At 35.8% G+C, this 22283-nt stretch overlaps 2 protein-coding genes across 2 annotated transcripts in view; one reads left to right on the forward strand and one right to left on the reverse strand.

Annotated features, from left to right (window-relative positions):
- The first annotated feature begins 1610 nt into the window (after nucleotides 1–1610).
- On the forward strand, nucleotides 1611–15610 carry LOC127637639 (platelet glycoprotein 4-like). Its single transcript, XM_052118807.1, has 12 exons — nucleotides 1611–1971; nucleotides 4552–4712; nucleotides 5027–5171; nucleotides 7555–7701; nucleotides 8072–8163; nucleotides 8352–8401; nucleotides 9870–9939; nucleotides 10567–10751; nucleotides 12749–12867; nucleotides 13088–13161; nucleotides 13256–13310; nucleotides 15183–15610. Exons 1-12 carry the CDS (start codon nucleotides 1849–1851, stop codon nucleotides 15363–15365), a joined length of 1404 nt encoding a protein of 467 aa, XP_051974767.1. The 5' UTR covers nucleotides 1611–1848; the 3' UTR covers nucleotides 15366–15610.
- An 849-nt stretch (nucleotides 15611–16459) lies between these two features.
- Nucleotides 16460–22283, reverse strand: part of LOC127637779 (semaphorin-3C-like) — a 72635-nt gene continuing 66811 nt past the window's right edge. The window contains exon 18 of the mRNA XM_052119042.1: nucleotides 16460–20511. Coding sequence (XP_051975002.1) covers nucleotides 20110–20511 — 402 coding nt within the window. The 3' untranslated portion in view covers nucleotides 16460–20109. The remainder of the gene's footprint in view (nucleotides 20512–22283) is intronic.

The following is a 22283-nucleotide window of genomic DNA, read 5'->3' on the forward strand; positions in this document are numbered from 1 at the left end:
TTTTATTTAACCATTCTGTAGTGAATTTACTTCAGTGTTTAGGGTCATTGTCCTGCTACATCACCCAACATCTACTGAGCTTCAGCTGAAGCACAGCAAGGATATCTTGATAAACTTGGAATACATTTTTCCTTCGATGATGGCAAATCAGCCCCCAGTCATGATGCTCCATTAACCGTACATCACCGTTGGGATGATGTTTTCATGTTGGTATGCTGTGTCTTATTTACGCCACACGTAGTGCTGCATGTTCTTCCCACACAATTCAACCTTAGTTTCATCAGTTCACATGAAGCATTGTGGAGTGTCAAGGTGGTCTTTGGCAAACTTCAGGTGCACATCAATTGTTTTGTTGGAAAGCAGCAGCTTCCTCCGTGCAGTCCTGCCAGGGACACCTGCCTGTTTGATGTTTTCCATATAGTAAACTCATGAACAGAGATGTTTAACCAGTTCCAATGTTTCATTCAAGTCTTTAGCTGTCACTCCAGGGTTCTTTTTTTTACCTCATTGAGCATTCTACAGTCTGCCCTTTGAGTCATCTTGGCTGGACAGCCACTTCTAGGGAGAGTACCCACAGTACTAAATCGTCTCCATTTATAAACATTTTGTCTATCTGTGGACAGCTCAATATCTAAGCTTTTCGAGATAACTTTGTGACCTTTTCCAGCTTTATGCAAAGCAACAATTCTTGATCGTAGGTCTTCTGAGATCTTTTTTTTGAGAAGCATGTCTACGTCAGCAGATGGTTCTTGTGAATAGCAAACTTAAAATGTTTGAGTGCTTTTTATAAGTCAAAGTAGCTCTAACCTACACCTCTAATCTTGTTTCATTAAATGGATGCCAGGTTTGCCAACTCCTGACTCTAATTAGCTTTGTTGACGACATTAGCCTAGGGTTCACATACTTTTTTCTTACACTGTGAATGTTTGAATGATGCTTGAATTATTGTACAAGAACAATACAATAATTAGTGTGTTTTTAGTTGAAACAGATTGCGTTTGTTCATTATTTTAACTAAAATGAAAAATCAAACCAGATTTTAAGACAAATGTCCAAGGGTTCACATACATTCCACTGTATATCAGATCTAGTATATTGTTTTCTATTCTATTCTATTCTATTCTGTAACTTTAAATCTATATTTGACTATTTCGTTACATTTATTCTATTCTACATCATAGATTCTATTCTAAGTCTTAAATCTATTATACTCTACATTGTAAATTTAGATTTATCTAAAATGTAATTATCAAAAGATTGAGTGAATTCTACCTTTTAGATGTTTTCTATTGTTTTCTATTCCATTCTACTGTATATGTTACTTTATTATATACTATAACATTTTATTTTAGCCTTTCATTTAGATGCATTAAAATATTTTTAATATGTCTGATCTATTCTAAATCTTATGTGAATAATATTCTGTATTTTACATTTATTATATATATATATTTTTTTTTTTCTAATCAGTTATAAACTCGTCGACACTATTGTGACTTTTATTCCATACTATACAATTTTATGCTATTTTAAATGTTACAATTACTCTATTCTATTGGGAGTTTGAAAAGTCAAAGTCACTATTCTATCTGTCTGGACTGATTGTGACATTGGCCTTGACTTCACAGCACTGTGTGTTATTCGCCCGCTCCCCACCCAGTAGTGCACTCTCACGCAGCGGTAACTCCGTCTTATAGAGGGTCTCTGGGTGCGATACTTCCAACTCGAGTCCTCTATCTCCTCCTATACAACCTTCGATCCCTGACACTTACATAATTCCCAGGACGACCTAATGCTGGCACGCGACGCGACGTCGGTCAGTGTTGGTCCAGGCTGCCGCACGCCATCATGACCTGCTGTGACCAGAAATGCGGACTCATTACAGGGACGGTGCTGGGCGCACTGATCGCCGTGCTGGGGGGCATTCTCATCCCTGTGGGTAACCTTGTCATTAAGAACACGGTGAACAAGGTAAGACGTCGATTTCAAATCAATATTCATCACACATGCGTTTGCAGATACTCAAACAGACAGGTGCAGGGTGACACATGTGCATGATGAAGATGCATGCACATATAGAGAGCAGAACAAATAGGGAATCATTTAGGAACATTCAATGTGAGGTTCAATGTCATATTGGACATATTCATCATTTATGCGATGAAATAAAATGGGGTTTATGGGTCACCATGTGTCCATTAAGCATCATGCAAGATTATTGAGTGATTTAGGGAGAGAAATATTCCTACTTAATTTGGTTATTATGTATGTGGATTTACTGTTTATTACACTGTGACTGGAGAACACAACTTAGTTTATTACAGTGCAATATTATATTTATCAGTGTAATATTATTAACCATATAATGAAAGTTGTTTTAAGCGAAATGCTAAACTGTGTTTTCAGGACACGGGTGTGTTTCATAAAAGTCAGGTTGGGGCATATTGGCACAGTGATGTTGGGGTCAAATTGTCAGATATGTTTTACACAATTTTTATAATATAATATAATTAATAGATTACAATGTCAATTTCAAATGTTTTCAATTTCAAAGTTAGCCAAACAATAGATTGATACAGTATTTTTTTCGTTACCTTTTAAAATGTTGTTTCATAAATATTATTTTATGTTTCATTTTTTTTTTATTATGTTTAAATATTGCGGAAAAAGCCATTAAAAAAAGCCTATAATACATTTTTAAATAAAGATGTGTTATAAAAGATTATAATTTATTTATTTTACTTTAGTCAATGTATTTTATATATGCATTCATCTCAAATCATTGTTAATAAAAAACAGGTTCCCAGTGTGACAACTTAACTCATACAAGGTGACAACATGCCCGCTTTTGGGGGCAAAATGTCAACATGCGGAAAATGGACAATCTTTTTCCTGGGCAATATAGGTGGGAATGTACAATAGCTGTACTTAGTCTAGATTTTAAGGTATGCATCAATATAGAAAGTCAAATATATGTATGTGTGTGTGTGTATAAATACAGTATATATATATAAATATATACAGTATATGGGATAGGCATTTTTAGAAATTTTTAAGTCGAGTACTTTAACACATAAAAAAATGAATAATCGATTATTTGAAATTTAGAATTTTTGAACCTGTTTTTGAAAAATGAGCACTATGCATTAATAATAAGATCTAGATGGGGGGGGGGGGGGGTCTTCTGAAATGAGTACTCGATTAATCGATTACTTGTGCACATCCCTTGTGTGTGTGTGTGTGTGTGTGTGTGTGTGTGTGTCTGTGTGTGTGTGTGTGTGTGTGTGTGTGTAAAGTGTGTAGTAAAATATTTTACATTATGGATATTTTGAGTTGTACTGTAGTCACATTTGTATGCTCTTATACACTTAAATATAAAAAAATATCAGAGTGAATCACAAAACATTTGGAGAGGTTCAGTATTCTAAGCTGGTTTAGCTGATTTTACAATAATAATAACGTTATTTATATAGCATCTTTTAGCAATGTAGCACAAAGTGCTTCACAAAACATAAAATTAAAACACTCTCAGTAAAACATGTAGGTTAAAATAAAATAAGAGCAAGTTTATAAAAATGTATTTTTAAACGAGACTTAAAAACAGACACAGTTTCAGCAGATCTAATGTCCCAGGGCAGGCTGTTTCATAATCATGGGGCCTTCACTACAAATGCTCTATCACGTTTTGTTTTGCATCTGGATCTTGGAAGAGTCAACAGTTCACGACAAGAAGATCTAAGAGGTCTAACAGTTTCATAAGGTCTTAAAAGTTCTGTTACATAATCCGGCGCCAACCCATGTAATGCCTTTTATGTAATTAATAAAATCTTAAAATCAACCCAAAATGATTTGATAACCAATGCTAAGAAGCTAAAACTGGAGTAATATGATTAAAAGACCTAGTTGTTGTCAAAAGTCTAGCTGCAGCATTTTGCTCTGACTGTAGCCGTGCTAAAGTGCATTGATTTAAAGTTGAAAACAGTGCATTACAATAAATTAGATGAGACAAAATAAAAGCATGAAAAAGCTTCTCTTTATCCCTTAAACTCTCACCTTGGAAATGTTCCTTAACTGATAAAAACAAGCCTGAACTAACATCCTGACGTGATATTCAAAATCAAAATTGTGTCAAAATAGAAGCCCAAAGTTCACATCACCTGCTGAATGTTCAGGACCACTTGATTAAGAGCCTCAATCTGATTCTTTTTAAAACTATGACTGACTATGATAACCTCTGTTTTATCTGAATTTAACTTCATAAAATTACACGCAATCCAATGTTTTATATCTACTGTTTTAGCTGGTTTAAGCTGATCTCGAAACCTGGCCAAGCTGACACTGATATTCACTGATTTAAAAAAATGCCCAAAACTCTTTTAAAACAGCCAAATGGCCTGCCTGACCATGTTGGGATACCAATGTAGACCTGCTTAGACTGGTTTTAGCTGTTAATTTTCACTTGGATGAGCATAAAAATGGTTAAATATAGCAGTATATATTATACATTTATATGTTTAAAATATTGCATAATACATATTTCTGTCTCTACAGGAAGTGGTGTTGGAAGAAGGGACTTTGGCGTTTGACACCTGGACATCAGTGGACATCTCAGTTTACAGGCAGTTCTGGATATTTGATGTGCAAAACCCTTATGATGTTCTCACTCAAGGGGCGAAACCAAAACTTCAACAGAAAGGACCGTACACGTACAAGTAAGACTTGTCTCATACAGTAAGTGCAGTCTTATACAGTAGATATACAGTACATCTGTATACATCTATAGACATACTTATATCACTTTTTTTCACTACTTTTTTTTTTTATCTCAAATCTACTTTAATCTTTCCAAACTGACTTATTTGTCCATTTGCAAATGGACATCTGACGGGTAAAATTTACATTGTGAGATCCCCAACTCTTGGAGGAAGGACAAAAACGTACCAGAAAAGCCTTTTTCTTGCCATTTTGAGCAACTAAATGGCTATACTTATATTTCAAATCAGCTATTTCCTCACTTTCACCCTAGGACGCGTTTCATCCCCAAAACAAACATCACCTTCTATGATAACGACACCGTGTCCTTTGTGCTGCCGGCTGGGGCCATCTTTGATTCTAGCATGTCAGTTGGATCAGAAGAGGATATTATCACATCCCTCAACCTAGCTGTAGCAGTATGTATTTCAACACAACCCTCTTCATACCATTTTGTTGTGTCTTTTTCTCTCTCTGCATGTATATATGATATTTTGATTAGTTTTCATATTCCTCAGTTGACTTTGAAAGTAACCAGAGATAAAATGCTAAGATCTGAAGCCAATTAACCTTGTCATATCAAAAGATAAGTGGTTGATAATTGCTCTTATCTGTCAGAGTCAGCATAGCACTTGAGTCTGTTTGTTTAAGCATAACCAGCATAAACACAGGTTGGAAGGGCCAAAACTTTGTATTGTGTACACCCAGAGTCATTACACTGACGTACTTTTCACAACACACACAACAACACTTCCGTGTCATATATACAATGATGGTGAAAGGACCAATTAATGCTTTTTTATGTACAAATCAAGACCAAATGGAACTTGTGACAAAACTAAAGTATTTTTCAGCCTATGTAAGCCACATTTTAATTAGCACAGAAGCAACTATCAACAAAATGCAGAATAAGATATTTTTGTCTGCAAGCGCTTTTCATGTGGAGTTTAAAACAAGCGCTTTTCATGTGGAGTTTAAAGTAAGCGCTTTTTGTGTGGAGTTTAAAGTATGCGCTTTTCATGTGGAGTTTAAAACAAGCGCTTTTCATGTGGAGTTTAAAACAAGTGCTTTTCATGTGGAGTTTAAAGTAAGCGCTTTTCATGTGGAGTTTAAAACAAGTGCTTTTCATGTGGAGTTTAAAACAAGTGCTTTTCATGTGGAGTTTAAAACAAGTGCTTTTCATGTGGGGTTTAAAGTAAGCGCTTTTTGTGTGGAGTTTAAAGTATGCGCTTTTCATGTGGAGTTTAAAACAAGCGCTTTTCATGTGGAGTTTAAAACAAGTGCTTTTCATGTGGAGTTTAAAGTAAGCGCTTTTCATGTAGAGTTTAAAACAAGTGCTTTTCATGTGGAGTTTAAAACAAGCGCTTTTCATGTGGAGTTTAAAACAAGCGCTTTCATGTGGAGTTTAAAGTAAGCGCTTTTCATGTGGAGTTCAAAACAAGCGCTTTTCATGTGGAGTTTAAAGTAAGCGCTTTTCATGTGGAGTTTAAAGTAAGCGCTTTTCATGTGGAGTTTAAAGTAAGATCTTTTCATGTGGAGTTTAAAACAAGTGCTTTTCATGTGGAGTTTAAAGTAAGCGCTTTTCATGTGGAGTTTAAAGTAAGATCTTTTCATGTGGAGTTTAAAACAAGTGCTTTTCATGTGGAGTTTAAAGTAAGATCTTTTCATGTGGAGTTTAAAACAAGTGCTTTTCATGTGGAGTTTAAAGTAAGCGCTTTTCATGTGGAGTTTAAAGTAAGCGCTTTTCATGTGGAGTTTAAAGTAAGCGCTTTTCATGTGGAGTTTAAAGTAATGCTTTTCATGTGGAGTTTAAAGTAAGCTCTTTTCATGTGGAGTTTAAAGCGGTGCTTGATGCTGATGTTGACACCCTGACACGAATAGTAAACATTGCTTCACAATTGCTGTAGCAAAGCGGATAGCCACAGTCTCCCTCTTAAACTTTGGGAAACATTTAACTTTACTTGAATTGATGCTAATTTTGTATATTTCTATCTTCTCTGGAAAATGTTAATAAATAATCATATTGTTACATATTGTTTTATTTTCTTTCCTAAGATGGAAATAAATGTATTTTGACAGGAAAATATGTATATGTAGTGTTCAATTTCAGCACTTTCAAAATCTGCGATTAATTACGAAACATTTGCGATTAATTGCGATAAACAAGTAATTATTGACTGACAGCACTAATTATAATGCAAAATATAAACATATATTATTAGTGATATATTGCTTTTGTACAATAGTTCCACAAACAAGCAAATAATATTAAATAACTAAAGTTTCAGACAAAAAATAGACAATTAGTTCGTGCATTTGAACTAGTGGGGTTTCGATGGTAAACGCATTCGTGTTTTTGAACAAATCTTTTAAAGTAAATGATTAGTTCTCATTCTCTTCCAATGTGTGCGTGTAGTGAATGACTGTATTCATCAACAAATTAGAGTCAATGATAGAATGACTTACTCAAATAAGATCTCTCATCCAAACAGATTAGAGGACTTGAACTTACTGTTGAACAAAAATCAATATACAATGGTCAAGAAAAGTGGAAAAAGCTCTAGCATCATTTGTTTGCAAATGCGACTTGATTTGATATTTTGTTATCTAATATTAAAGTGTATTATGTGATCGTATACTTTTCAGGGGCAGTGTAAATGTAGCTTTAGTACGTGGCTAAATTTGAAAGTTGATTCCAAGGTTGTACTGTAGATTACTAATCAGTCTGCTTTTTATCACAAGTTTATGGTTGTCTAATTATGCTGTGACTGACTTTATCAACTCTCTTTTGTTCTCTTACAGGGTGTCTACAGTTTTCTCGATCATAAGTTGGCAAATTGGTTCATACAGCGCTCAAATTCTTCACTCTTCCAGAACAGGACTGTTAGGGAAGTGTTGTGGGGCTACAAAGACCCAATGCTCAACAGCATGCTTGGAGTTTTCTATCCAGTACGGATGACAGATTTTGACAGCTTTCACATGCTTAAGCACCTATAAAGCTATAGCCTCAACATTCTCAAGTGTACATATATTTAAACAGAACTTCTAAGCAGAAGTTTTCTTTTAAACAGAATAACAATAAGTTTTATTGTGAGTGACCATCAGCTGAAGAGAGAAACACTTTAATAAGAAATAAGTATTAGAATTCTAAATCTATAAATATAATTCTAAAATGCATACTGATAAATCCTGAATAACTTCTGTAGTTGTAAATGTGAATATATAACTTTATTCTATATAAATAATCATATTTTGTATATATAATTATTTCCTGTTTGGACTTAAGTCACCCTCAACACCTCTGATTTTATTCTTTTAGTACAATGGCACCAGCGATGGACCTTACACTGTATTCACAGGCAAAGATGATGTCAATAAGGTTGCCACGATTGACCGCTGGCAGGGTGAAAAGTAAGAATGTGTTACATTAACATGAAGAATGTCAAGTTGCATCCTAAATATTTCATTTGTATACTTTAGTGAAACTATGTAGAAAGAAATCCTACTTATTCTTAACCTAACATTAGCCAGACATTATAATAATAATAAAAACTATCCTATAAAAAGAAACATCACTGACCAATGCTAATGTTGTACAGATCTTTGAGTTACTGGAATGACTCTTACTGCAACATGATCAACGGAACAGGCAAGTTTACCTTTTACATACAACATAAATAGCATCAATTAATGTCTTATAGTAATTGAGAATCTGAAGTGTGTACTTGAGGATACGTGTTAATAATAGAATACCATCAATCTGTGAAGTCACCTATTTTTAACCTTATAAATCCTACTGTTTCAGAGCATAATATCACATTACGCCTTATACACGAGACTTCATTTTGAAATCCTTAAAGGAATAGTTCATAATTCTGTTATCATTTACTCACCCTCATATCATTCCAATCCTGTATGATTTCCTTTCTTCTGTGGAACATTAGTTAGGCTATTAGTTATTTTAAAAAATACCCTGGCTGCTATTTTCCATACAATGAAAGTGAATGGAGACTGGGTCTGTTGAGCTAAAAAAAATAAACAAAAACATAATAAAAGTACCATAAATGTATTCCATACAACTAATGCACTATATTGCAAGTCTACGGAACCTAAACTCTAGTTTTGTGTGAGGCACATTTGTAAATGTAAGTATTTATTCACTGTAAATCCTTATAAATGCCAGAGACTTACATCTCAATGACACTTCCACTTCAGTCCAAAAAAAGTCACATTCTGTCAGCAGGAACATTAGTTGAACATTTTCTGAAAAATAACAAATTTTGATTTTCATGGAAGAACATAAATCAGGGTTGGAACAAGATTAGGGTGAGTAAATTATGACAGAATTTTCATTTTTGGGTGAACTATACCTTTAAATGTGCACTCAGTCATTTTTTTAAGTATGTCCAAGTCTGGCATACACTGACACCTAGTGGCCTGGATGCAGCATCATTCAAACAAAGTAATTTGTTTTTAGTTACCAATGCCACTGTAGAAATTCACTATGCACAAGTAATTTAATCCATGAATGAAAGTGTCCAATAACAGGGCAGTTTCTGAGATTAAGCGAGTAGTATTCAGATGCAAACATGGCTGCCCCTATGAGGCGCCCCTGCTCCATGTAGAATAAAACAGTTTTTATAAGGTTACCGATATGACTGGAGTCTTCATCTCACATGAATGTTAATGATTTTATACACAAGTTTCAAAATTACTATTCATTTCTTTAGAAGAAAACAATTTTAATGAGGGAAAAAATTACTGAGTGCACCTTTAAGGCTAGACTCAGGGATTACAATTAGGACATTTGCCAAAACATTGTTAGATATATGCAAGTATACAGCTTTTGTACCAGAGCTGTAGGTCTAAAACAGTGGCTGTTATGGCACTACATATGAATGTGTCTCATAAAGAAAAAGCTCTCAGAACTCCTGGTTCTTTTACCTGGTTTAACAATATATATGATTCATGATCTATTGATATTAAGCCTTTTAATGAGCCGTTGGCCTTTAGCACTTCTCCAAGGCAACCATTTGCTTTAGGAATTCTGTTATTAAGGTCTACAAATATAATGCTATTTTTAATTGTTCTTCACATATATGTTCATATGTCAACAGATGGTGCATCCTTTGCTCCGTTCTTAGACAAGACAAAACCTCTGTATTTCTTCTCCTCTGACATCTGCAGGTATTTTCTCTCTGATTCAATTATGCTTTTGACTGGAAGTGTGTTTTAAAAAAGCACACATCAGCAAACGTTTCATAATCTATAACTCAAAGTCCCCTTTTTTATATGCAGGTTCATGTTTTAATGGACTTTCATCTTGTTGCGTCTGATTAGATATGATCTTGAATCCTTATGATCAGATATGATATTCACAACCCTTTACACATACGGTACAGCCTCAGAGTGGAGGTGTCTTGCGTCCACTATATTGCTTGTCGGTGCCTCAAGAGGTCAGGCCACACTTTATATTACGATTAAATAACATATTTCAAATCAACAATAATATCTATAAATTGTGCATCTTTAGCTCAAATAACACAAAAAATGCACATGTGGTCAAGAGTAAACAAACACTCATAAAGGCGATTGGCTCTTTTACCTGTAAGGTGGAACTGCCATTTTTACAGCCTCCATATTAAGTGTTAGTATTTATACAATTAATTTTCCAACAAAGGTCCATCTTCTCCTCCTTTAACGTTTCCGATTCCCTTCACCCTCACTTTCAAATCTCTGTAACTTCTGTAATATTTGGCTAACATCTTTGCTCCAACAAATGCTTTTGCAATGAACACTGTGCTTGTCTTCTAGGTCAATATCTGCTGTGTATGAAGGCACTATAGATCTGAAGGGTATCGATGTGTATCGGTACTTGCTGCCTCCTGAGGCTCTGGAATCTCCAGCGGTCAACCCAGACAACCAGTGTTACTGCACAGAAACTGTGGTCACCAAAAACTGCACTATGGCAGGACTTCTTGACATCTCTTCTTGTAGAGGTTGGTTTCCCATTTGTTGTTACCCCTCTGTCCCCTCATTTTCAGTTAAGTGGAAAGGTATGAAAGGGTCATGCCTTGCGCCCCTGGCCGCGGCTCCATCGCTCCAGGCAGTCGGGGAGTCCAGTCCCCACTCGCCTCACGGACGGCGGCCGTTCCCTGCGTCCGGGATGTCGGGCTACTCCGTCCCCCGGCGGATGGCAGCGGCGCTCCCCTGGGTGAAGGGCAGTGTCGAGGACTCCGCGATGGGCATCCCTCCTCCTTCCCGGGTTTCGTCACTAATGTAAAGCGGGTTAAGGGAAAGGAGGAAGCGAGAACCGGATTGGCAATATAAATAATAATTTAATGAAAAACTGAACCAAAAACACACAAACATAAACACTCAGAGCAGCTGCCTGTAATTCTCTCTCTCTCTCTCTCTCGCTCTCTCTCTCTCTCTCTCTCTCTCTCTCTCTCTCGAACCATCGTCACTGGAAGCCTTTATCCCTCGTGCGCCCCCATCAGGCTGATAGAGGACCAGGCGTGTGTTGTTCCAGCCTGGCCCCGCCCTCCTCCACTCTACACTATTCTTCCGCTAAAATATATAATCCCTGATATAACAGAATGTTGCAACACAACAAAAATTGGGATCAACTCTGGGTCCTATACAGGGATGTGGTGAACAGGTGTTTTGCATCATAGTAACTACATCTCAATTTGCAAACTACTGTGCTATTCTGAGCTTGATCTCATGAAAATTAGACAACTGTGGTGACATTTTTGCTATATTGAGATTACATGGTTTATTAAACGTATTGTGGCAGTTCCAAGGTGAAATGTCCACTGTCTGGCATCATGAATATAATGCCAATATTACTTATGTATAGTGCAAGACATGGTTTAAAATTACTAAACCAAGTAAGTGTTAAGGGTCAGATGTCTACCCCAAAAACTCTTCCAATTGTCTATTAATCCTATTTTATTCTTTAGACACAACTCAGACATCCAGCCATTCAGTGACACTAATCTACTATAAATCTTGTCACGATGAGCAGGGAGGGGGCCAGAGCATATTACAGTGTCTGACATTGTTTTTGCAAATTCACACACCTCTTTAACATTATCTTTAGTGATCTCCAACTGGCGAAGCCAGACATCGTCAGTGCTGACATGATAAACAATTTTAGAAAATCTAGGTTTAGCATTAGCCAGCACTTGTACATTTGATTTGATGTGAAAACACAATTGCTGAAGCAACCAAGTGATTTTTGTCTTCTAAGACACCTTCGGCTCACGTGTCATGTCGCATGCTCTTCAGGAATCATACCCCCGTCATTTGCTTTGCAAGGACAATGCTTTCTCAGTTGAGCTAGCGCTATGGTGGCCAGATGTCCTGTTTTTACTGGGACAGTCCCGTATTTAAGCACTTTTTCTAGTGTCCTGACTTATTCTGAAAAAAATCGTGTTTTGTCCCATATTTCACCTCTCCTAAAATTTCTCTATCTCAAGCAAATTAACCTGTGATTCACCATTCACAGCAAATTTGCCAAGAACTCTCGATTTTTGGAAGGGCAATCAGCCAATCAGCATATATTTTATAATGTTGAACATAAATTGTTCTGTCCCACTTTATATTTGGTGTCTTTAATGTGTTCTAACTTTAAAATACATCCAATATTTATTGTGTAACTACATGTTCTGCAAAATTCTCACAAGATTCACATTTGCTACTGAGGTTTAGGTACAGTAAGGGTAGGTTTATGAGTAGGGTTAGGGTAAGGGTTTTGGATAAGGGTTGGGATAATGTTAGGGTTAGGTTTAGTGTTAGGGGTAAGGTTAATAGCGTAACTAAAGATGTAAGTAAATGCAGGAACTTTTAATGTAAGTACAATGCAACAACACATATGTGCATAATAAAAACTTAGCAATTCAAGACACCTAATATAAAGTAGGTCCAGTTGTTCTTATGTACTCCCAGTATTTTATGGTCAATAAGTAAAAGTTTGTGCACTTGCCCACAGGAATTCCAGTGTACATCTCTCTACCCCACTTCCTCTATGCCAGTCAAGATATCCTGAATGGGGTGGAGGGACTGAGCCCAAACTTTGATGAGCACTCCATATTTATGGACGTGGAACCAGTGAGGAACCCATTTCACCTTTAGATATATAAGTCATCATTTCTAAATGCAATGAAAAAAATTATAGTTTCTAAATGCACAGAAAATGCCAAATGTTTGTTTTATGATCAAATGTGATATAATCATCAAAGTTGGAAAATATTCATTTACATACATCAATTAGTTTTGCATGAAGTTAAAGATGCGGCAATGTATTGATTATGCATTTTTTGTATTTCAGATTACAGGGTTCACTCTGAGATTTGCGAAAAGGCTTCAACTCAACATGTTGTATGGCCCATCAGAATACATCACGTGTGTAAACTGACATCAGATATTGTCATGAATGTACCTTGCTACATACATAACCAGTCTAACATAATGTATTGTTTCTCTCACTCTCTCTCAGAATTTTGGACAAAATCAAGTACAACACAGTCTTTCCTATTCTGTGGGTGAATGAGGTTAGTGACAAAGCATATAGGTCCAAATAAAGCATATATAGGTCCAAATAAATCACTAGTTTAAACTACAGCATATAAGTCCAAATAAAGCACTTAGGTTCAGTAAACTATATTATTACAAATAAAGCACTTAGGTCAAACTAAAGCATATAGGTCCAAATAAAGCACTTACAGTAGGCCAAACTAAATAATATTGATCCAAATACTTTACTTATTTCCAACTAAAGCATATAGGCCCAAATAAAGCACTTAGGTCAAACTAAAACATTTAGGTCCATATAAAGCATATACATTCGAATAAAGAACTTTCACCAACTAAAACATATACTGTAGATCCAATCACTTGGGTCCAAATATATAAAGGTCCAAACAAAGCACTTTGTTCCAAATAAACCAAATAAATAGTTCCAGCTTAACCATATAGGTCCAAATAAAGCACTTAAATCCAACTAAAGCATATACTGGAAATGTAAGCATGTAATGGAAACTTGTCATTCTCATTTAAATATTTAACAATATTTCATTACTTTTCATTCGATAACTATTTTGCTAGCATGAAGACAAATTCTGTAAACATTTTATTTCGTTTTTATTACCAGGAGAGTACATCTGACACAATGATGTATATAATTCCCATTTTATTATCCTGTTTAAAAATAGAAAATATGGCCTAGCCTATCGGCACATTATCGGCACATTGGAGTGGTGGTGGTGTAGTGGTCTAAGCACATAACTGGTAATCTGGTAATCAGAAGGACGCTGGTTCGAGCCCCACAGCCACCACCATTGTGTCCTTGAGCAAGGCACTTAACTCCAGGTTGCTCTGGGGGAATTGTCCCTGTAATAAGTGCACTGTAAGTCGCTTTGGATAAAAGTGTTTGCCAAATGCATAAATGTAAATGTAAAACAAAGCACAGGTTTAGAGTCTAGACTCTATATAAATGACTATTGTTTGAATATGCCGCTTAATGATGCTTGCTCATAACGTCTGTGCATATGTACACAAATACTTACAAATGATCATTCTCTTGAATGAAATGTGAATTAATAAGTGGAAACAAATAAACCCGATTCGTGGGCGTCCTTGTGAATGCTGGGTGTTTATCCCGTAAGTGTTTATCATGCGTCTCTATTGCAACATCCAGCCAGCAAATCAATGCTGTGGTCGTGTTATTGTATTTGTTTCTTGCATTTGTTGTTGTTGTTGTTGTAGTTTTCTTTTATGACAGTTGGCAAAACAAGCTTAATGTGCCTTACTGCCTCCAACTAAATGGTTGTGACATTGTGAAAAAGAGCTTTGAGGCGTTCAGCTCTGGCCTGTTGAAATTCTATGGTTATAGCACCCCTTTTCTGGTTAAGAGCTACTAATGACTCATTATTGCAGTGATTGCAGCAGTACTAAGCCTATTCTGGTTGAGTACCTACTGTACATCCAAAATTAAGAACTTAGGTCCAACTAAAGCATATATGTCCAATTAAATCACTTAAGTCCAATTAAAGCATAAAAGACAAAACAATGCCCTTAGTTCCAAATAAAGCACTTAGTTCCAACAAAACATATAGGTCCAAATGAGGTGCCTAGTTCCAAGTAAACTCCTTTTGTCAACTAAACCATATTGGGTCAAATAACGCACTTAGATCCAGATAAAGCATAACGTCCACTGCCAATCTGTTATCGCCACTTAAATAGGTACATTAGATCCAATTTGACCAATAAAATATATTTTTTAATCTTATTCCTAACACATCAGAAGAATGATTATGGTCAATTAACAGCTAATCTCATTCTGTATATAACCGCTGCACTGTGTGATTGTATAATCAGAGCAGAATGAGTCTCTCTGATGATATCCATGTTTTTCTTTATTGCAGACTGCAGTTCTGGATGATGAAACGGCTGACATGTTCAAGAAAGAGCTGATTTCACAGCTTGATCTATTGGAGGGACTTCAGATTGGACTGCTAACGGCAGGCTCAGTCATATTTGTTCTCTGTTTAATTGGGTTAATTGTGGTGAGCAGGAAAACAGCATCGAAGAATAAGATGATTGGTTAGGGGGAATGTTTGGAGCTTTGTGTGTTTGATTTTTGATAAGTTTATATTGTAATTTTTATTTAAGTTCAGATAACTGCAATCTATTTATATCATTTTTATTCTCTGCATTTTTGTGGAGTAAAATAATTTCTTTATGTTTTTGCTTGATATTGTATGATATTGGGCAAAATGCTGTAATTCTGTGGTCATACTGTGATTCATTTAAATATGGTATTGTTCTGTATGTCAGCACAGTTTCAATAAAGAATAAAGAACTGTTCAACCTGGCTGCCTTTTTATTTTGACGAGCTCTGATGTTTCAGGAATTGCCTTCCACACTGTTTGCATAGGTGTTGCCATGTACACATATCAGATATCCAAAGTTTTGCCTACTTGTGCAAAAACAACCAAAGCTATTCTGGAACAGATTTCTCTATTATACCCTGTAAATCTATACGATTTGTTTTCCAGCCCCTGAATGGCTGCTAAACAAAAATGGAAGGGTGTGTTATGCAAGAGGGCAATGGTTGAGTAGGGCACATGGGTTTGTTTAATATGAAAGCAGGGCTGGGAGTAGTCATGTCCTCTGCTTTATGAATTATAAAGTGCCCTCGGTCAGCTGCTACTGCTGCTCTGGTTTAGAGAACTGCTTAAGACCAGCCCAAACAGGATAGATTTTTTACTTTGGTATAAAAGCTTGTAGACAGATATAGTTATATTACTATTTTAAATACTATATAGAATACTAGTATATTGTAGTATATTATAAACGTGTTAAATACACTATTTTATATACTCTCCTATACTACAATATACTATTGTTTCTATACTAGTTCACTAGTATATTATACTGAAATACATTATAAACTTTTCTATATATACACTATTTTATATGCTCTCCTAAACTTTACTATACACTTTTATTTATATACTATATAGTATACTAAATAAATAATGAATTATTTTATTTATACTAGAGTATACTGTAACATAGTTATATAAAACTATGTTACAGTATATTATATTTTATATATGCACTATTTCATATACTAAGCATTACAGATATGAACAATTCTTTGATTGTCTTGTGAAGAATTCCTAACACATCTGACATGTTGAAATTGTTTAATGCAGTTGTTCAGGCGTATATCGTTAATAAATAAGAAAGTACACAAACCATGACATTTAATAAAATTATCATTAACATTCATGGGTAAGTTTTATATTTGCTGTAGAATACTATTAAAACCATTTACAGCAGGAGAGGGAACAAAATGCCACAGAAAAATACAAACATAAAACTTCAATCACTGCAAAATGCAGATTCAGTCAAGAACATCTGAAGACGTTTGGCATAAAATACAATTCAATTCAAACATTTCAAAACAGAAAAAAATGAAAGAATATCCGAAATAGCTGTACAGAACTGTACTGTAAAATGTGGAACTTAATTTCAGATTTTGAGACTGAATCAAAACTCTTTCAACTATTTACAAAATGACGTATGTTCAAAACATACTCACTGAAATTACAAAAAGACATAAGTTACACAGACATCGAGTAATTGAAAACATACAATTGGTACCTGTACAATCCTAACATTTCTACATCCTACACAAATCAGCTAAAACGAGTGACAATCTAAACCACAACAGGGTAACACGACATTCTGAAACATCAGCAAACATGTTTAACCATGATTCAATGTGCATGACAACATGTCTCATCGGGCCTATACTTACGTAAAACACCAAGGTAAAACTTGGGCTTTGGTAAATCTAGTTTACACTTACAATTTTGATAGTACACATGCCTCTGTAGTGAAGGACAAGCTATTATCAGGGTCAAAATAGTTCAATCCTAAACTCTAAAATTGGCATAACAGATTAAAACATTCACATAGGTTACACTTACATTTTTTAAAAAGTTAATTCACTCCAAAATGAAATGTTCTGTCATTATTTACTTGTGCTAATATTGTTCAAACCCGCATGACTTTCTTTCTTCCATGGAGCACAAAAGGAGATTTATTTTATGCATGTTCTAGCTGCTTCTTTTCGTACAATGAAAGCATATAGTAAACAACTATGGGTTTGGAACAAAATGGGGGTGAGTAAATTATGTCAGAATTGTCATTTTTGGGTGAATTTCCTCAAGGAGTAGTAAGTTAAGTTTCCCGAAACACAACTCTGGGATCGGTTTTATGAGCTCAGTGTGCCACCTGTTTGAGGTGCTACAACTGAAACTCCAAACCATCTTCTCTCACACACTTCCTGTCCGAACATCTGTGGTGCAGCTGGGCTAATGTACTTTGTCTGTTTATCATGATTTAATTACCATGAAATAGGAATTATCATGGACAATTCAGTGACCATAAACAATCCATTTGCAAGAAAACAAGCTTGTATTGTATTTGAGATGAGCTCCATTTAGTAAAAAAGCGTTACTTTCCCCCATGACCAGACAATAGTCATCTCAATGTTGGAAGGCCATTATTTAACTGTTAGCAGTACTGTTGGTATTTAATGTAGCCCTGCAGTTCAGTTAGAGGTATTAAAGATTTGTAGGTAGATTAACATTTGATTTGCTGTAACTGTGCTATGGAGACAGTCTTCTATGTGTCATTCATTGGGGGTGTGGTTTAGCGTGGGGAAAGCAAAGCACTGTTACGATAGTTCATACCTATTAACCTTTTTACTGCACGCAGAAGCACTCTTACATATGTTCTGGACTTTTATTTTGAAATCATGTTTTATTTCCTGGTCCTATCTCTGTTCCTGGTTCCCAGGGTGTTTCTTATTAACCTTGTTATCCCCAGTGTATGCATTGCCCTCCTGTGTTCTCTGTGTTTGTTGGTTACTGTAGTGGTTTGTTTCGTTCTCATGTTTTTCTAGTTTCTTGTGTTTCTATTGTGTATTTAGAGTTTTCATTCAAAGGCACTGCATTTAAATATTGCTCTCTTGTCAGCGAATCCCTCTACAAATGCTACACTTTGTAGAAATTGTCAAACAACAAAACAAAACGTGGCTCTACTGCACTGTCTGAGGTTAGTTACAGTACGTTGATATCATTAACTACTTTGAGTAACTTTGAGTACTTATGACAGCCAACAACTTTACAAGTTGAGCGTGAAATTAGTTTTTACTCCATTTAACACTTAAATGGTTATTGTTCTCCATCTGGATCGCTTGTGTCGGTTAGTTTTACATTGCATCTCGAGATCAGAAAGAGAAAACAGGCTATTAGAATCATCATGGCGCTGCCCAGTGGTTGCTCAGGGAAACTGTGGACAAGATAAACTGAGAAATATCCAAGAGATTTGACTATTTTAACAACAAAAAACATGATGGAAAGCTGATGTATAGTTTTGTGCCCTTCAGACAAAGCCAAAACCCCCACAACTGAAATTATTAACGCCTTCTTATTTTTCACCCCATTTTCCTCATAGGAATGAATGAGTAACTATGGAAACAGAGCGTTACTTCCCCCATCAGTGGGAGGGGCCTTCTTGCTGACTATATCTTTGATCAGAGGGAGTTTTCTCAATGCTAAGAAAAATCAGTCTTGTCTAATTACCTTGAAAGCATGAACTTGGAAGACACAAGGACGTAAAACACATCTATGAACGTTTTGAAATGTGCTGCGATATGTAGATTGAACCTCCTAAACATTGTCAGTGATGAAGTCAAACAAGTCCACAAGAACATAAGAACACAAACAGAATGGACGTTAACAAACCGCTAGACTCTCTTCAGACATAATGGCTTTTAAAAGTTGATTATACAAAATGACTAATTTGATAAATTAAAGGAAATTTCCTATCAAAATGCAAAAACACATGTCATGTATGTATCTGATTGTATATAAAATAAATAAGTTTTTTTTTTTTTAATTCTTTCACTTCCAAGAAAATGGACCAAAAAATACTGATGACCCATCTTGCACTACACAGATTTTCATCCAATGAAAAGCTCTAGAATGAGTATGTCCCACCCTCTAATAAATCCAGCAATCGACTAGCAAAAATAAGTAGCAAATCATGGCTCACGGCTGTGAAGTACCTAAAGCCTACCGGCTATTTAAACAAAAAAAATGTCCGCCCCAACTTCCTGTTTCAATAGGAAGTAGATCATCAAATGACAAAAGCCATTTCATGGGGTCTTAAAAATTAATTCATACACTACTTTCTGAAATGTTACATACAAGTTAGAAATAAAATGGCAAAAACATTATTGTATGACATACAGAATAGTTTTGTATTATGCAGCATGATACACAAATTGGCAAGTGTGCCTGCGTGTATGTGCGTAGACATTGTTTAGGGATAAATTTGTCCCCAGAGGTGAGCTCAATCTGACAGGACCTCTCTTTGAGGATATTTTCTGGAAAAATGAGCCATACATTAATTAAATAATGTATTTTATGTTCTAAAAATGCAAAAATGAAGAGTTTTGTTTGATTAGGGTCAGGGTGTGGATTAGGGTTATTCATAGTAATCAGAACAGAGTCCTGTGATCTGTGCGTTCCTCATGCATATAAGACTGCTGTACAGCAAGCACCTGAGAAGATGCTTTGAGTTTGGAAAAACAACTGAGGTACATATAAGAGGAGATTTTCAAGCTCATCTTCTCCAGTGTTCTCCTCTTTTATTTTCCTCTTGTCTTCTCTCCTGATGCATATCTTTACACCTTTTCTTTCTACTTCCTCTTCCTTTTCATTTACTTCCCTTCTTCTGTCCTTCTCCTTCCTCCTCTCTTCCATCTCTCTATTCCTCTGGTAAGTGGTTCCGGCGGTTTCTACTCTTCCGGTGGTCCAGCAGGGGTTTGAGTTTGCCCAAATCTCCTCGTGTGGGGGTCTGTATGCTCTGCAAACTCTGCAGTTGCTTGCGTTCCTTGCAGTACTGGTGCATGGCGAGCGTCTCAGCCGGACTGAAGCCCGACACCAGGGCTTTAGGGTGCAGTGTGGCCGCCCAGCCCCAGGGAGACTGCTGTTTGTCACTCAGCACGTTGACCAGTGCCTCGCTGAGCACCTGAAGACGAAACTTAGCCAGTGTGCGCTTGAAGCCATTCTCTGTGGCCAGACAGTAGTACAAGCCCTGATCTGAAGTCTGCACTAAGCGGATGAGCAAACCGTGATTGGTGGACACCACACGATCACTGAGCCTTACCTGTAAATAAGAAGACGAAGGGAATGTTACAACTGGTGAATGATTTCAAAATGACTGGTGAATACAAAAACATATTAAAGCAGTATATTGTGGAGGCCTGGATAGCTCAGCGAGTATTGACGATGGCTACCACCCCTGGAGTCACGAGTTCAAATCCAGGGTGTGACGAGTGACTCCAGCCAGGTCTCCTAAACAACCAAATTGGCCTAGTTGCTAGGGAAGTTAGGGTCACATGGGGTAACCTCCTTGTGCTTGCGATTATTGGTTCTCGCTCTCAATGGAGTGTGTTGAGAGTAGCATGAGCCTACACATGCTGTGAGTCTCCACGGTGTCATGCACAACAAGTCACGTGATAAGATGCACGGATTGTATAAACTGAATATAGGGCTAGGCAATATATCGAATATTAACAATATAATCAAGAACATTTTGCTGATGATGTAAAATTGACCAATATCGTGACTATCGCGATGATTTTAAGCCATTAAGTTTGATGATGCGCATCAGTAGACTAATTTCATGATCCTTCGGGGCTGGACAATTAATCAAAATAAAATAAAAATGCAGAGTTGGTCATGTGTGATTATTAATCCACAAAAGGCTGTGATTTAAAGACCGATAAACACGGTCTGTGTGTGATTCAGAACAAACCGGTGACTCGCTGATCTGTGTCTCAGTAATGCAGGTTCAAGCATTCGCGCAATTCCAAACATTAGTAACCGCTACAAGATATTACACAAATCTACAAATGCGGTACCATATACTGTAACAGAAAAGGAGATTACAGCGTTTCAGGAAATGCACACTGTCCTTTCTGTGTCGAAATAAAGCTCCTTGTAAAGATGAAGTAAATACGACAGCATTTTCAGTGTCAAAATAAAAGCTCCAGGTGGAGGTGAAGTAAATAGGACAGAAATATATCACTTTTGTATAACTCAAATCTAATAATCAGAATAATAATGATCATTCGGGATTATATTATAATAATAAACTTGACGTGTCCCACAGTAATAATTTAGTATTATGCAATGTTCAACGGGTTTCAAAAATAAGTCAGTGAAGTCACTTTGCACACCTTGTTCATTCACAAAAATGTATAAGTAAAAACATTTGAAGGTAAATAATGCTTTTTATTAAGCTACTATGTATTACTGTATATGCAATATAAGTATAAAGTGCATATCAATGAAAAGGATTGAATTTCATTTTCTCTTGTGTTTATTTAATGAAAACGAATTATTATATTTTAATGTAATGTCTTTAAAATATTGAATCTACTTGGCTGCAGTGGATGTTTGGATTAAATGATGATTCCTTTGATAAAATTTTGAGCCATTTTAGAGCAAATACATAATTATCGAGATATATATCAAAAATCATCAATTTGCTGAAAAATATCGAGATATTATTTTTTAAGACATATCGCCCAGCCCTAATTAAATATTACATCAATAACATAATAGTTTTTAATCAAATATCAAACAATATTCAATATTATATAAAATAAATAATACAATTAATATATTACAGTACATAAAGATAGTATATTACATTTATTTTTCTATTTTGTGTATAATTATCTTACAATTATAATCTTTCATGTCTTCATTGAACATATCACATTAAACATTCACAGTGCTGTTGAAAACGTAAGTGAACCCCTAGGCTAAAGATGTCAACAAAAGCTAATTATTCTGAGTTGGCAAACCTGGTATCCAATTAATCAAACAAGATTGGAGGTGTAGGTTAGAGCTATTTTGACTGGTTGCAAT

The sequence above is a fragment of the Xyrauchen texanus genome, chromosome 45, assembly GCF_025860055.1.
Source record: "Xyrauchen texanus isolate HMW12.3.18 chromosome 45, RBS_HiC_50CHRs, whole genome shotgun sequence".
Classification (NCBI taxonomy): Eukaryota; Metazoa; Chordata; class Actinopteri; order Cypriniformes; family Catostomidae; genus Xyrauchen; species Xyrauchen texanus.